This window comes from Aythya fuligula, chromosome 13 (assembly GCF_009819795.1).
Source record: "Aythya fuligula isolate bAytFul2 chromosome 13, bAytFul2.pri, whole genome shotgun sequence".
NCBI lineage: Eukaryota > Metazoa > Chordata > Aves > Anseriformes > Anatidae > Aythya > Aythya fuligula.
Genome location: NC_045571.1, coordinates 20,938,694 through 20,953,838, shown reverse-complemented (window position 1 = coordinate 20,953,838; position 15,145 = coordinate 20,938,694). Strand labels below are relative to the sequence as shown.

General features: G+C 42.2%; 1 protein-coding gene across 1 annotated transcript; it reads right to left on the bottom strand.

Annotated features, from left to right (window-relative positions):
- Positions 1–5,023: 5,023 nt before the first annotated feature.
- Positions 5,024–13,529, bottom strand: LOC116494535 (V-set and immunoglobulin domain-containing protein 4-like). Its single transcript, XM_032196451.1, has 9 exons — positions 13,517–13,529; positions 11,281–11,637; positions 10,392–10,673; positions 10,073–10,168; positions 9,227–9,292; positions 8,643–8,711; positions 7,763–7,876; positions 6,476–6,497; positions 5,024–5,253 (listed from the first exon to the last, which is right to left on the bottom strand). Exons 2-9 carry the CDS (start codon positions 11,621–11,623, stop codon positions 5,067–5,069), a joined length of 1,179 nt encoding a protein of 392 aa, XP_032052342.1. The 5' UTR covers positions 11,624–11,637; positions 13,517–13,529; the 3' UTR covers positions 5,024–5,066.
- Between the last annotated feature and the right edge of the window lie 1,616 nt (positions 13,530–15,145).

The window sequence follows — 15,145 nt, the reverse complement described above, 5'->3', positions numbered from 1 at the left end:
TGGGTTGCCTTTTGTTCTTGACTTCTCTGATGATACCATTCCATTCTGTCTGTACCTCATCTGCCCACTCTCTGCCATCAGGAAGCCACTAGCTATGTTTGAGTGCTCTCTTCAATCAATCAATCAAACATAAAAAAGCAATTGTTAATATTCAGGCATTTTTTTTTGAGAATGAATGAGTCCATTTTCAGGGAGGTGATTTTAAACCAACATTGTGCACAATTTTGTCCATGACTGGTAATAGAAGCTTGTGCTAGTAACCTACCTCCTATTCAAAAGACTATGAAAGAAGACTATTTGGATTTTGGGGAACGTGCTCTGGAGCAAGCTGAAAACCCAAGCTATAACTGCTGATATGGCAATTTTTTGAACCGGACATGCAAGACTTCCTGAAGATGTAATCATACAGGATAAAAGTTGACTACTTAGCTAAACCAAACATAAAGAACTGTAGTTCCTAAAATGTGATTTACATGACATCTTTGTCTCCCTGGGACAGAGATGTAGCTGCTAGTGTTCTTCTCCCTGAGTCCCGTGGTTTGTCTATTTCTTCAGGGGCACTCCTTGTGGTTTTGCATCTGACCACATGAAGAAATACCCTTTTACGTCTATGTAGTTGCAGTGCCTCTGTATTTCAGTGCTTTGGATTGAATCCACTGCTTTCACCCTTGTAGTGCCAGTCAGGAAAAATGCCTGGCAGCCTTTCCCCACACAGGCACCCACATTCCCACTGCACACTGGGTATAACACAATCCCAAGAATCATTTATTCAACTCAAAGTGACCAATATCACTCTCTGGTCTGGAATTTCTGCTACTACATCTCTGGCTATTTAGAGGTAGTGCAGCAAGGATGCCTGTTTCATAAAAAAATGAGTGCAGGTGGGACCTCCGACCCCACTCATAGGGCTCAGCTGTGCAGAGCCTGGATCTTACCCTCAAGTTTTGAGTCTGCCAGGGGCCAAACAGGTTTTATGCAGTTCTCCAGTTGTGATTGATGCAAATAAGTTTTTAAGTCTGCAAGAGGATGAAATGCAACACCAAGCTTTGTGCAAACCACCAAGTAGGTAACTGAAAAAGAAAGTTCTCAAAGTGCTCTTTATAAAGAATCCACACTTGGGAAAAAAAGGCCAAATTTTGCTGCAGAACAAGATATTCTTATTTGGTCTAGCCATAGCCAACTTACAGATCTGGCTAAACAAAGTGTAAATGCTTCTTGGATGTCCCACAGAAGCTAACTCCAGGAGCCTTTACAGTTGCGTGCACCACAGTTCTCTCACATTTATCAGACAATCACACAGACAGTTAAGAAAATATGGCCTTTGTTCCACACAAAGAAACAAAAAGTTATGTAAATAAGCCCAAGTCATGTAACACAAAAGTGATGTACAAGTGATCTTTCCAAAAATTAACTTCCCAGAAATCCCCAAGCCATTAACATCAGTTTTAGGTTATCCGTTACCTCAGCCAGACCCTTGTAAATGCTTCCTAGTAATAGGAAAGGAACCTGTATTTATATATGTCATCATCTGAGTATTTATTTCCTACTTGGTACCCCCCTAGGGGTTCACAAATGCAGATACCAACTGCTCCCTATACCTTCAGGTTTTGCACTTACTAAGTACTGATGCTTTTGGCAGCCCCATTGCTATCACAATTCTTGCTCTTTGCAAGTTCCTCCTTTAGTGACTCCACAGAGACTGCTTGAACTCTGAGTTTAGTAAACACAAATGCTGGTGTAGGATGATCCGCCTTGACTTCAGCTCGTCTTCCTGATGTGCTGCTGCTAATATTCAGACCCTATCTCGTATTGTCAACTGCTTCAAAACCTTGAGGGCTTCACCATCTTGTGCAAAGTCCACACCTTCTCTTTGAAAACAAAGATGAAAGAAGAAGGGAAAGTGAGCTAACTCCTGAGAACTGATAGCAGGGGTACATTGTTTAAAATAACTGCCTCAAACTAGTGTAACACAGAGGGTCTTTTCTGGCTAGTTTAAAACTAGCAGTGGCAGACATGCAGGCAGGGAGGGGAGAGCTGGCAGTGCTGGCTGCATTGTCATTCTTTTGTCCGTGCAGAGCTCTGATCTAAATTAAATCACAGAATCATTCAGGTTGGAAAAGACCTCTAAGATCATCTAGTCCAACCTTTAAGAGCCAAGTCTTCTGGTTTGGTTGGCTCTACCTACCGCCCCACTTACAGAAAGGGCAAGCTCTTTTTCCTTCATTCCCCAAGCAGCACGGGCCATACCCACCTCTTTGCTCAGATGTTGAGCAAAACAGGCACTTGGTTTTGGAGCACTTCAACTTTCCAATTGTTCCATATAACACTGGAGCCCCACATTCCCCTCATTCTCATTGCAATGAGTTCTGAGATGAACCTGAGACAGGTGGGCTGCTTTTCAGTAACTGTGACATTCTCTTTGCAGCCCCTCTCCATCAAACACATACATGCACACACATACACAATTTTTTAATACCCTTTTTAAACAAAGAGAACATTATTGCAAGGTCCCCAAAACTGTAAGGTCATCTAGAGCTGAAATGTTAAGAAAACATGAGTTTCCCAGGAAATTTCAATGCTGCCAATTTTTCATGACTTTAACACATTATTTAGTCATGATTTTTCTGTTATCCTCTGGAAAAGCCTTTTGGTGATAGTTGTGTGTCTTGCAATATTACTGCAACAATTTTCCTTTCCTACTCACTTTCCTCCTTAGGAAGAAGGAAAGATCATAAGACTGCACTGACTTTTTATACTCTCCACAATAAAGCTCATTTTCTTTTACAGGCTAAAATAACTCTTTTTCACTAACTCTTAACCTCAGATTGGACTAGCAGCAACTTTTACACCTTCTATTCCCTAAACCGTGGCTGACTAAAATCCATAAATATCACTTAACACAACATCCACAGCCTATCCCAGCTCCAACAGATTCACAATAATTCCTGTGGTTTTAAGTAGAGGAACACTATATGCTTCCTCATCACACAGACATTCATGTACATGTACATCTATATGGTCAAAATATAGAGAAGTAGAACAAAATCTGCTAACTCTGCAGTCCTGAAGTTTAATGAACTTCATTTGATTCCCCATATTTGCAAGAAGCTGCATGTACACATCTACATTTTTTTTCCAAGACATAATCACCAACAAAAATTGCTGTCTCTTCCCTTTTAATTTTGTAAACAAGGTTTCCTAGACCTGGATTTTAAGTATATTTTTTACAACAAGAAATAAAACTTGTGACAGAAGTCCATGGAGAAAGTGTAATATCACTTGTATCTGTAAAGCATCCCTGGTGGCTTGTGAATTCTGAAGAACTTTTATGTAATTGATTCATCAAATTACTCATTGGAGTTCCATATACTTTGATTTTTAATGGAAGTTAATGAATAACATTGTGCTCCAAATTTATGTATATATTGCATATAAGAAGTACTTCTCTCCTTTTAGAAGTTATACCAGGTAATTTTTTCTAATGTCTGCTTCATTTTCCATTCTGAGAAACTGTAAACAGACTCTATTCATCTTCTCCCACTGGTCGTGACTTAGTACACTCAGCTCATTCTGACTCATTCTTCTTTTTTTTTTTTTTTTTTTTTTTAATATTTTTTGAAGCTGAGAAATTATAATGCATTTGTGCAGGAGTTTTGTATCACTAATCATCCTTTACTGTTGTTCTCGGTATCTTTCAGAACAGTCTGCTGCAAGCATACGTAAAGTGAAAGCATTCCATGGGGTTTTACAGTCTTACAATTGTGTTTTCTAATGCAGTTGGATTCATTTCCTAATAGCTTCTAATCCTCTTTTTTAATGCTGGTGAGTTTTGAGTTGATGCTTCTGAGAACTGTACACCGGAATGCAGATCTTTCCCAAGTGGTAGCAGCAGATTTTAGCCCCACAAATCCACCATCTATGCAAATAATATTTCCCTTGCACCTTAAGAGCACCTCTTTATTTTACGTCTGTCCACTATGCTTTTCAGCAGACATGGTATTGCCCTGTCATCCATTATGAAAAGATTCTTCCATAAGTCTGCAGTATCCACGTCACAGACTTACTTAGGTTGGTAAAAATTATGATAAGAAAGCTTGTCATCTCTCTGCTTATCCTTCAAGCTCTCTAAGCTGTGAGGTACTTTATGAATAACTACAGAGAAGTTAATATTATGATCTTGCTGGCATTTTGAAGACAAATGAGTCATACAAAATATTCATGTCAAAATAATTTGCAAACTTAAGGAAAAGTATCTAATTTATTTGAAATACTAAACATCCATTGAAAGAATAGAGAATGTTATTTCTGAAAGAACATGCCTTGTTGCAATATAGGAGTCTCCCAACCTGCCCAGCTACAAAACTGACAGAATTTGCTTTGTCATAGGAAGTGTGTCTGTATGTTATTGTGAGAGTGCTTCAGGAAGGCGTACTGAACACAGCATGGTTGGTTCACAAGGAATTTCTTCCTTTAAGTCTGCTGCTCCAAATGTGATAAGGTTCTTGGTTTTATCCTAGCTTTAATCTGTCTTTCAGGTCATCTTTCACAGTTGTCTCACATTTAAAAGGACAATATCACCCATGAAGCACTTCAGACAGATGGGAAGAGAAACATCACTTCCCACACCAGTTTCCTTCTGCACTTCTTATATAAAGGGGGATGTTTAACAACATTTCATGCCATTTCTACTCCAATCAGAAAAGGACTGTTTGTAAAGAGGATACAATTCCTTTTGGTCATATAAAACAGTAAGTTCAACACAGTGCTCTCGGCCTGTGATCTGCATGCTCCAGCTTTCACAGGGTTTTCTTCAACAGAAGTTGTTAAATAGGAACCAAGAAAAGCAAAATGGAAAGACAGCAATGTATAATTCAGAAGTTTATAAAGAGGCTTGCATTTTAACTACAGAGATTTTTTACTTTTCTTTCTTTCTTTTTTTTTTTTTTTTTTTTTTAAAGGCTCCAATTACTCATAAAGGAGCAAAACCAGCTTGTGCAAAGATGAATAGGATTTTGTCTAGATTAAGGTACTCTTCAGGATTACTACATGTAGAAAACAGTTGGTTCTCATTTAGAATCCCCTACTTCATATTCAGATTCTTGGGCGTTTCCAACATTCTTATATTCATTTTCTTTATTTCTTTCATTTTTCATGGGTTCCATCATGTAGTTGTTTTCAGTAGAGGAGAGTGGTTCCTCATAATGAGCCATACTGTCATACCTTGAAGAAGCCCCTGCTTTCATTGAGTTAGAGCTGAAATCAAAACAGAAAAATACAAAATACGAAAGAAGAATTGCAAGTAGAGTACACAAAGCATCTCCTAACAATGAAGATTTTGAGCAAGGTGGTGATCTGATTCAAACCCATGTGAACCTTGGCTATTGGATTATGACAGTCTCCTGAAGAAGAGAGTCTTTTCCTCTGCTTTCATGAAGCAAGAGAACCTTGAGCACTATATCAGCATTGAAGCTCTCCCTGGATTTGAGACAGGGACAGCAAAAGGTAAGTAAGCAACACAGGGATTTCCACCATCTCTTGGAATGGCACAAACAGACAAATGCTGTTTGTAAAACAAAGATATAGATATAGATTTTAAAAAGCACTGGAGTAATGGTAAATGGTGAGCTGAATGCAGCCTACATCCACCATAGAACTTATGATATCAAATATCTTTAAAATTAAAAGGTAAGTACTCTGAAGAGAAGTACCATCACACCATCTAGTTGCTTAGGGTTCAACTGTTATTTGAACTTGCTGCTTTATAGAGTGCTGGCACAGTAGAGTGTGCGTAAAATTCATTGGCATGTCCTTTCACAACACTCCAGTCATCATCATAAATATATACATATACATACATACATTTTAGTTGTCACACAGTCCTTGCATGTTCTGGCTGCATTCACAGTCTTTGCAGTTTGGCTAGTTACAAGTAGATCAGTATGCTGATGTTTAGAAACAGTTCTAACTTCCTGCCACATCCATGATTAAATAGGCACTTTCAGCCATGGATATTCTGGGGATAAACTAAAGTATAATCTGTGTATCACAAGCCTTAGCTCTCTGGAATGGGAATTCCTTCTCTTTACATTTTAAAGAACGCTGGGAATTTTCCCCTGGCAATGATCATTGATATTAACTCAGCTAGATGAGGCTTAAACAGCTTTCCTTTGTTTTTACAATTCCAATACCGCAAAGGAAAAGATCTCTTCCTACATTATGCCTTGATGTAGAAAGAATCACACAGAATCACAGAATTTTCTAGGTTGGAAGAGACCTCAAGATCATCAGATCAACCAGATGACCATCAAGCCCACAGATCATCAGTAAAACATACCACAGAGCTAACTTTCAACCTCTTCATGCATACTGCTTGGGAGGATTTTCATTTTGACAGCTAAGTAGCATTAATGTTTTTTCCTGCTCTGATAATAATGAATCTTTGGGGACTGTATGTTAAATGAAGGATTATACTCACTGTTCTACTTCATAGACTTGAGCTGGAAGAGAGCAGTTAGAAATGTGTGTCAGCAATTTGCATTTATATTCTGGAAAGAAAATTTCTTCTTTGTCTCTTCTTGACATAAGAAAACAACTTCTGAGATCTGGGATCCTTAAAGATCATGTTAAGTGGGTCATGATCCTTATTCCCAGAATTCGGTCCAAGAAAATTAAAACAACTTGTATCCAAGAAGGAGCACAACTGGGTCAGAAGAACTGGCCAGAAGTCAAAGGTAAAGTTGAATTTAGAAACTAGAAGTTCCCAGTTCCCACAATTTTCCTATTCATTATAAGCTAAAAAAAAATGATAGTTTAGAAAGACGTTGTTCTGGATTTCTTTAAAAAAATAATTTGATAATTATTATAAGTTAGCATCAAGGAGTTGTAGGAAGGTAATTAAAAAGAGATGAGGAGAAAACCATGGCAGCTAATATTAAAAAAGACCTCAGTGTGTCTTCTGTATGTTCCTCAGTGTTACTAGTGAGAAGGGAGTCTTAAATTTTGTCTTAAATTTTCTGGTACTGTTGTGGAGAGAAATAAAATAACTGGTACTGAATGGGAGAATTAATGACGACTTCTTTTCATCTAGGCACTAGGGAAGAAGTATTAACAGCATCTGGCACAAAGAGGTGCTTTGATACTTCAAAATATAAGATCAACACACTACCAGAAATCTTGAGAGATCTCTTAAAAAAAACTCAATAGGGCACATAAATTTGAGAACTACAGGATGTCCATGAGGACCAGAGGTAAACAACCATCTTAAACATAAGCTGGATAGAGCAGAGAAACCTGCTGAGCATCACCAACATGGCACCAGAATGGAAGTTATGGAGATGTCCCCCATTCCAATCAGCATTTAGATGGAGCTGAAAAACCTGTTTGAATGAGCAGCTGGACACTGCACAGCAGGAGTAGCCCCTGCTGGGACACAGCTGCCCACAGGCTCAGCCAGGGACAGCAGGCAGGACTGGAGAGTGGCCAAGGAGGGCATGCTGGGGACGCACTCTCTCAGTATATGGGAGACTTTCTGGCATTGGAGACTATTTTCCCCTGAGGAAAAAGTGATTTCTCTGACTTTTCCAGTCTTCCTCCACCTATTTTGATTTATGTGTGGTTTGGTCAAATGTCTTCATGATTCAGGTACCAGAGCTGCTGCAGGTAGACATGAACATTGTACCAGCCCCAGCCCCAAAAGCCCTCAAAGTTAAAACCAAGCTGTGCACACACAACACATTCAAGCTCTCCAGAACAGCCCACTCACCTTCTTTGGGCTTTCTAACGCAAACAATAGTGAAAATGACGAGGAAAACCACAGCGCCACACAACACAGCAATCAGGATGACCATGTACAGAGACAGGTGAGTCTTCTGGAGACCTAGAACAGTACAGCACAGGACTTTCAAATAGAGCAGCCCTCCCAGGTTGCAATAGCAGCAGCCCTCGCATGATGCTGACCACCTCCTAGAGGCTGCTCAGCCAACCTTTGAAATGGGCACACAAGATTGTACTACACGTTTGTGTCCCTGCTCAGACTTAAAGATCAGGCAGTCAGACTTAGAGTGCATGCATTTTGCTGAGAGGCTAGGGCCATGAAGATGACATGCTGTCTCTTACTCAGAGACACTGAGGCTGCAGCTGTGAGCTGGGCAGAAGAGTTTCAGCGCAAGTCATGAAACAGAGCCTCAACCTGTATCATCACCCCTTTTCATTCAAGGATGCTGCCCAATTGCATTTGGATCACATTTAAACCTACCATGGCACTTCATACCTAGGTGAGGTACAGGAGGTAGTTGCTCACAGGCTTTGCTGCTGTTCCAACTTTGACACTCAAAAGACAAGAATGGACTACTGTTTGGGAATACAACAAGGGCCCTGGATGTTCCAGTTATGAAACTTCCATCCTCTCCCCCCCTCCCCCCCCAAAAAAAAAAAAAAAAACAAAACAAAAAAACAAGAAAACAAGAAAACATCCAGTTTATTTTAAGAGTCACTATAGAACACCCAGGTCCCTTGAGAACAGCTAATAATACCACTTGCAGCTAAAATGCAGAATACTAATTTTGGGGTGGAAGATACTGGCTACTAAGTGGTCAGTTTGGGTCCCTAACCTTGTTCCTAGTTTTGTTTCTCTCTCCACTTACTTTGAGTTGTGTAATTCTTTCCCATATAACCCACACCTTTCTCAGTATTCACTACTGTTACGGGCAAATCTGCAAAACAAGAACAAGGATGAAAAGCTCACAATATATTTTCAATCAATAGGCAAACTCTAGAAACAAGTAATACCTATACACACACATACATTCCCCCCTCTGCCCCAGTAATAGTGGTGGAAGCCCATGTAGTCCAAGAGATTACTGTAGTACTGCATAACACCAGCTCTGTTTTTTTCTTGCCCCCACCCCATACAATCAACAATTGTCAATGTCTTCTCTTAGCTTCTAGCTGCTGAAGATGATTCACATAACCTGCTCTTATGGGGCACTATTAATTTTTGGGTCATATTTAATTTGAATTTAAGTTTCCACAAGTAGATCTATTTGAATCCAGCTCTGAGTTCCCACAACCCACAAAGATAAATTGGAAACCGTAAGTCCTTCCTCAAAACAGCTATGCAAAAAATGCAAAATGGGGCAGTCGGTTTCAGTGTCTGGTCTGCAGAGTGTTTGCCAGCCTGCCCCTCCCTGTGCAAATTGTGTGTGTTTTCACCAAGGGGCTTGCTCACCTGTGGCAGTGGGAGCCCTCTCTGAAACGACATCATTCCTGGCGGACAGCGTTGCTGTGGACAGATCTGCCAAGGCACAAGGGTGAACGCACTGCAAGGGGTCCCAGAGCTCCCCTGCAGTGTCAGCCAGAGCAGCCCTTTCCTGGTGAAGCCACTGCAGCGAGGCAGGGAGTGAGCTCTGCCTGGGCAGTCTGCATTATCTAAGGCTGTCACTTCTGAGGTGCATGGAAAGAAAACACCCATCTCACCTGCTCCCATACTGACGAGCCATAATTTTCTCTCTGCCGTGTCATCCTGTATGTTCTCTGACAGCAGGCTCGCACACTACCTGTGGCACTCATGCTGTCCTGTCCCTGGCCATCAACCCCTGCCAATGGCAGCCCTGTGGCTCTCGGCACTAGCACCTGCAGCTGGCTACACCACAGCCAGGGATGCCTCAGCTTTGCCTCGCTGGGACTCACCCAGGTTGCTGCGGGACTTCCCCACTCCCTCCCTCCCCGGCTGGCCTGGTGTGCTTCACCACAGGCAGCAGCATCTTAAGGCTCCCCAGGGCACGGAGCCCTAAGGCAGGTCTTGCCCCGGGCGACTCCCGGTGAAGCTGTGTGACCCCTGGTTTCCCAGCCCATGGTCTCCCAAGCTCTGGCTCGGCTGCTGTTGGGGGGCTCCACCCCATCACCCCCATCTGAGCTCCTGCTTGCAGGCAACAGGAGGGACCATTTCTATCCTTCTCCAGAGAGGATCTGCAGCCCCAGAGGGCCAGCATGTGGACTTGTCTCACTGACAGCCTGTGCCATTTGCATGCCAGCAGGGTGGAACCAGCCCGTCGCTGCCACCCAGGTCACTCACCTCCCAGCACATGGGGAGCTTCGCTGCCTTCTGAGGGGAGTGGGGGTCCTGTGTGCCGGCTGGTCCCAGGCGTGGGTGGCTGTGTGACTGGGGACCCTGTGGGACAGACTGCTCATCAGACGGTTTGCTGCATGCCCTGCCTGAGTTCCAAGCCAGGCAAAAGCGAGATGTGCCAAGGGCAGAGCCGGGCTCCCCTCCTGAGCAGCGATCCAGACACGATTCACATTCAGTGCTACGTGACTGATCCCTGGGCGAACGGGAACCATTTGCCTCACTGGTTCCTGCCGCTGAGGTGAGGAGCTACAGGCTGGGGACTCACCTCTCACCACCAGCTCAACGGCATCGCTCCGCTGCACCACCCCTGCCCCGACTCTGTTCTCTGCCTCGCAGTAGTACGTCCCCGCGTCGGAAGGCCGCAGGCTGTCCCACGTCAGCTCGGCCTGGCTGCTCAGTGGCAGGGCTGTCCCCCCTGGCACTGCCCGGAACCAGCGGTAGCTGATGGGTGGGGACCCGTGGGCCACGCAGGTCAGGCTGGTCCTGGCTCCCGCTGGCACCGTCAGCCCCAGCGCGCCGGCCCTGATGGTGGGCTTGGTTGCTGGCACTGGAAGACAAAGCAGAGGGACCTGGGTTGTGCTGACCCCGGCAGTGATGGGGGCAGGTTTCCTTCGCTCCATGGCAGCTTGCGCTCTAGCCCTAAGCCTTTTTCCCAAAGGGGCAGAGGCAGCATCACCTCTCCACTGCTCTGTGCTGTTTGAGCTCGGTTCAGTTATACATGCACCAGCCTTGCCACCCTTTGCAGCTCCTGTGCTGAATTTCTCCTCTGATGGTTGTCACCGTCTCCATTCCTCTGTAAGTGACCACTACCCAAGCAAAGGAAATTCTGATGTTTTATAATGCAATATCCCAGTTACTTCCCTTCTGGTGCACATCCCGCAGAAACACTGGGTAATCCAGTACAGGTAGAACCAGGGAAATACTGGTAAGTGAGAAGCCACAAATCTATCCCCCAGCCCCTGAACCAAAGGCTGTGGTGGGTCTGAACTCCTTTCTTTGACCTCTTTTCTGCTTTGCTGGGGTGTCTGACACTTCTCAACACAATGCTCCTGCGTTGGAAGCAGGTGGGCACTGGGCACATGATCTGTTCAATTTTTTAAAAACCTTCCCAAGTAAGAAGTTCCAGTTTTGCATAGTTTCCTTGTTAAATTTACCTTTGACAACCTCAACTTTAGTGCTGATCTCTTTTGCTATCAGACTGTTGTTGCTGGCTGTCCAGGTGACATGGCAAGTGTAGGTTCCCCTGTCGGAGATTTCCAGTTTCAGGATGTGGAGAGACACATTTCCCGGCAGGTTCTTTGGGACTTCAACCCTGTTTCTGTACTCAGACAGGAGAACATGATCCCCAGAGGCATCCCTCCGGAAGACAGTACCAGAACTCTGGTCATGCACTACAGACCACGTGAGGGTGTGCTGCACAAAATCCTCCTCAGGCACATAGGTGCATGGCAGAACAGCAGACCCCTTCCATACGCCTTCCATCTCATTGGGACCCATCAGGTCCGGGAGAGCTGCAGGGAAAAATGTAGAAAAAAGAAAAATAAGCAGTTAAGGTAAAGGCAGTTCCTGGATGACTAGAAATTGGCAAGAACATCAATAGGTAGATTCCAGCAAATCAGAAGCATGGGCAGGTCATTGTAAGTGTAGACTGATGGTCTTTTCAGGTATGAGGTAACAGAAAAGCTATATGATATGAGGAAGGCAAGTGGGAGACATCTGATTGTCAGAACTGTCTATTTGTGCTGAATTTGGTCTTATGCTCTGCCTGGTGCTTACCTGCCTATTCCTTCAGGCAAAATAAGCAAGTAAGCACCAGGCAGAGCATCAGATCAGAATTAGGAAGAGGTTCAGACATGAGGGAATTGGTTTGATTCATTCAGTTATGCAGCTCCCCTCTCACCTAATGTCACTCTGGGGACTTTCTTGGGAAGCACCGCACATTAACAGCAAACCACAGTTTCAGTGTTTTTCTCTCCTCCAATGCCTACTTGTTCTTCTGAAAGACACTGCTTTTCCTTGCTGATCTGAATTTAAGCAATGGATTGAAGACATAAAACTCTTTAAACTTTCCTGTAAAAAAGAGGCCCATTGCTTTTGACCCAGTACATTTTCATTGCTCTTAGGGCTGAACCAATGTTTCTAGAGATACTTCTTCACCCTTTCCTCCTGGTTTCCAAACTTCCTCTTTGTCATTGCCATCCTACAGATATTACACATGATGTCAAACTGCAGGGCTCAACAAATCTAATCTCAGCCTTCAAGTTTCTTCTCTCATGAGAACTGATAATTGATAGACCAGGGTCAGACCTAAATTAATTTTGTGGCTGTTTCAAGCCTTGTGATTACAACAATACCCATCTTCCTTGCCGCTTGGCCCAGATTTAACAGCTATTTATGCTTCTTTTCACACTGAGCTGTTTGAAAACTTGTAGAATCTTAGAATTATTTAGGTTGGATAAAACCCTTCAAGATCACCAAGTCCAACCATCAACCTGATCTACTGAGTTCTGCCTTAGTGCCACCTGTTCCTTTCTCTTACATGCCTATATTTCTTCATACTTTCAGGAATGAGGACTCCACTATCTCCCTGAGCAGCCTGTTCTAACGTCTAACCATCCTTTTCATGAATAAATTCTTCCTAATAGCTGAGCTAAACCTCCTCTGGAACAACTTAAGACCTTTTCCTCACATCCCATCAACTGTCACTTGAGAAAAGAGACTGACACCCACCTTGCTACAACCTCCTTTCAGGTATTTGTAGAGAGCAATGAGATCTTCCCTCTGTCTCCTTTTCTCCAGAGGAAACAAACCCAATTGCCTCAGCTGCTTCTCTTAAGCCTTTTTTTTTTTTTTCCCTCTAATCCCTTCACTAGCTATGTTGCTTTTCTCAGGCCTTCCAAGGCCTACCACATTAGTTTATTCTTTTTCACTAGCCCTCTCCGCAGTACAGCAAAGCAATGGGTGAGATGCAAGAAAAAGCATTCCAAATAAAAATTTTTGTTTTTAAATGTTTTCTGTCACATCAGAGCAGCATCTCTCCAAGCATCATGGACTGTCCTTTTTGGTTCCAGCTCTGGAAGCACAAGAATTAACCAGACTCTCAGTGTTGGGCTGCTTTCTGCGTTCTTTGAAGTAATCCATCACAACATACACAGGATCTTTGTACTGGAAGTGCAGGGACAACATTTCCATAGGCTTTACACACCGTTGCACTCTGCAGCCACAGGATTTGAAACAGCTGAACACTGAGCGAGCGGCATGCAAAAACATGGGCTCTTTTGCCATATTTCTTTTCCTGAAGCAGAGCCTCCCCTGTACCAACACACACTCTGACGCAGCAGTGCCAGGGAAGGAACTGCCTCGGAGCAGGAGACCTTCCCACGTACTCACCGTTGCAGAACAGAAGCAGACTTACAAGCACGGCTGCTCTCACCAGCATTTCCATCTTTCAGGGCTGCAGCTTTGTCCCTCAAATAAAACTAGTCTGCTCTCTCAAAGTCAGGAGACAAATCAGGAGTGACTTTTTTTTCTTTGCTCACTCTGTCATCAAGAATCCAAAACAGCTACTGGTGGTGCTTCCTTCCTCTTTTTAAGAAAAAAAAAAAAAAAAAAAAGATTGTTTTAGCAACAGAGGTGTGTGCTGAAGTGAAGTCCTACTGGACAGTGTAAAGAAAATTTAAGAATTGCTTCTACTCTATTTTCTACTGCATATGCCTTTCCCACTTCTTTTTTTGAATTCCACTTAATTAAAATAATTGTTTGCTTTTTTCCTCATGAGCACTTATTTGCTCTTCTTTTCCACCTTGCTTTGTTTACTAAGTAACACATTTAATGTAACCATAATACACAAGAAGCTCAGAGAACTTAAGAAACTGAATAAAAGGTGTTAAGAAGATGAAAAACCAAGATCCATAGCATTCATTTTCTTACCAACTTTTCCATGACACTCCCAACTGTATTTTAAATAAAGATTCATAAAACACCTTAAGTCTTTACATTACCACCACAAAACAGAAAATACCATAAGAACCTATTCAAGAGGAGTGGAATTTATGTATTTAAATCTGAATGCACATAATTTCCAGGAATTGCAGACACCTGGTTTGACCATTCCAGTCTATGTCACAGATTGATCCTCCTTTCTCACATAGCAATTCAGCTGTAAAATTTAATTAGTGATTTAGCTGTTTAATTTAATTGGTTAATTGTATTCAATTAATGTCATGAATTAGGGTCATATGTACCTGCATTTCCCTGTGGACTACTTCGGAAGCACGTTAACGATTATATACATAGAAAGAAAAAAAAAGAAACTTACCAAAGTAGAAACTCTTTGAGACTAGGCAATCATGATTTCTTAACTCTAATGAGATCTGTTATTATTTGTTAAAGATAGTACTAGTCACTCTTTAGTGTTAAGTAGTTTGAGCACTAGATCTGTATAGAAGAAATATTTATTACATATGGAAACATTATGTTCAAGAGATTTAATATATTTTTGTCTTCTACAGCTCTTCACTTACCCTCTTAATGGCAGAAATACTTATGCTTCATTGTATTCAGCTAAATTGATGTAAGCACTTTGCTATTGCTACTTCCAAATTCAACATTCAGTCCTCAAATTAAAGTAACCAGAATAATTAAACAATCAACAAAATCTTAAACCATATCCTAAAATACAATCACCTTTAACGACAATAAGGCAGCGTTTGCATCTGTAGAAGCACGGTGTAGGATACCAGCACAAATAATGTTGCATACCTGATTCTGAAGTAGCGGAAATACAGGGAAAAAATAGTTCTTGTAGTCTTATATATAGCTTAAAGACAGCCCCACCTACATTATCATTTCTGGGCAGCTTCATTAGATTATTATGTAGTTTAACATTAAAAACAGGAGATTTGTGTATGCAGTCTTGGGAGCTCTGATATTATCTTGTTCCTTTTCTTTCAAGGTCTTTGCTTTCAATAGGATATCTTACTTTTACATACATTCATATTTTAGAGTCACTAATAGTTC

What these genes read in the sequence shown, in the direction of transcription:
- LOC116494535 (XM_032196451.1), bottom strand. Translation starts at nt 11,623, where the DNA reads ATGGGTCCCAATGAGATGGAAGGCGTATGGAAGGGGTCTGCTGTTCTG. An exon ending in CGTTAGAAAGCCCAAAGAAG is followed by an intron (nt 6,498 to 7,762) that starts GTGAGTGGGCTG and finishes GCTCTCTTCCAG; the next exon opens with CTCAAGTCTATGAAGTAGAA. An exon ending in CAAGTCTATGAAGTAGAACA is followed by an intron (nt 5,254 to 6,475) that starts GTGAGTATAATC and finishes TTTTGATTTCAG; the next exon opens with CTCTAACTCAATGAAAGCAG.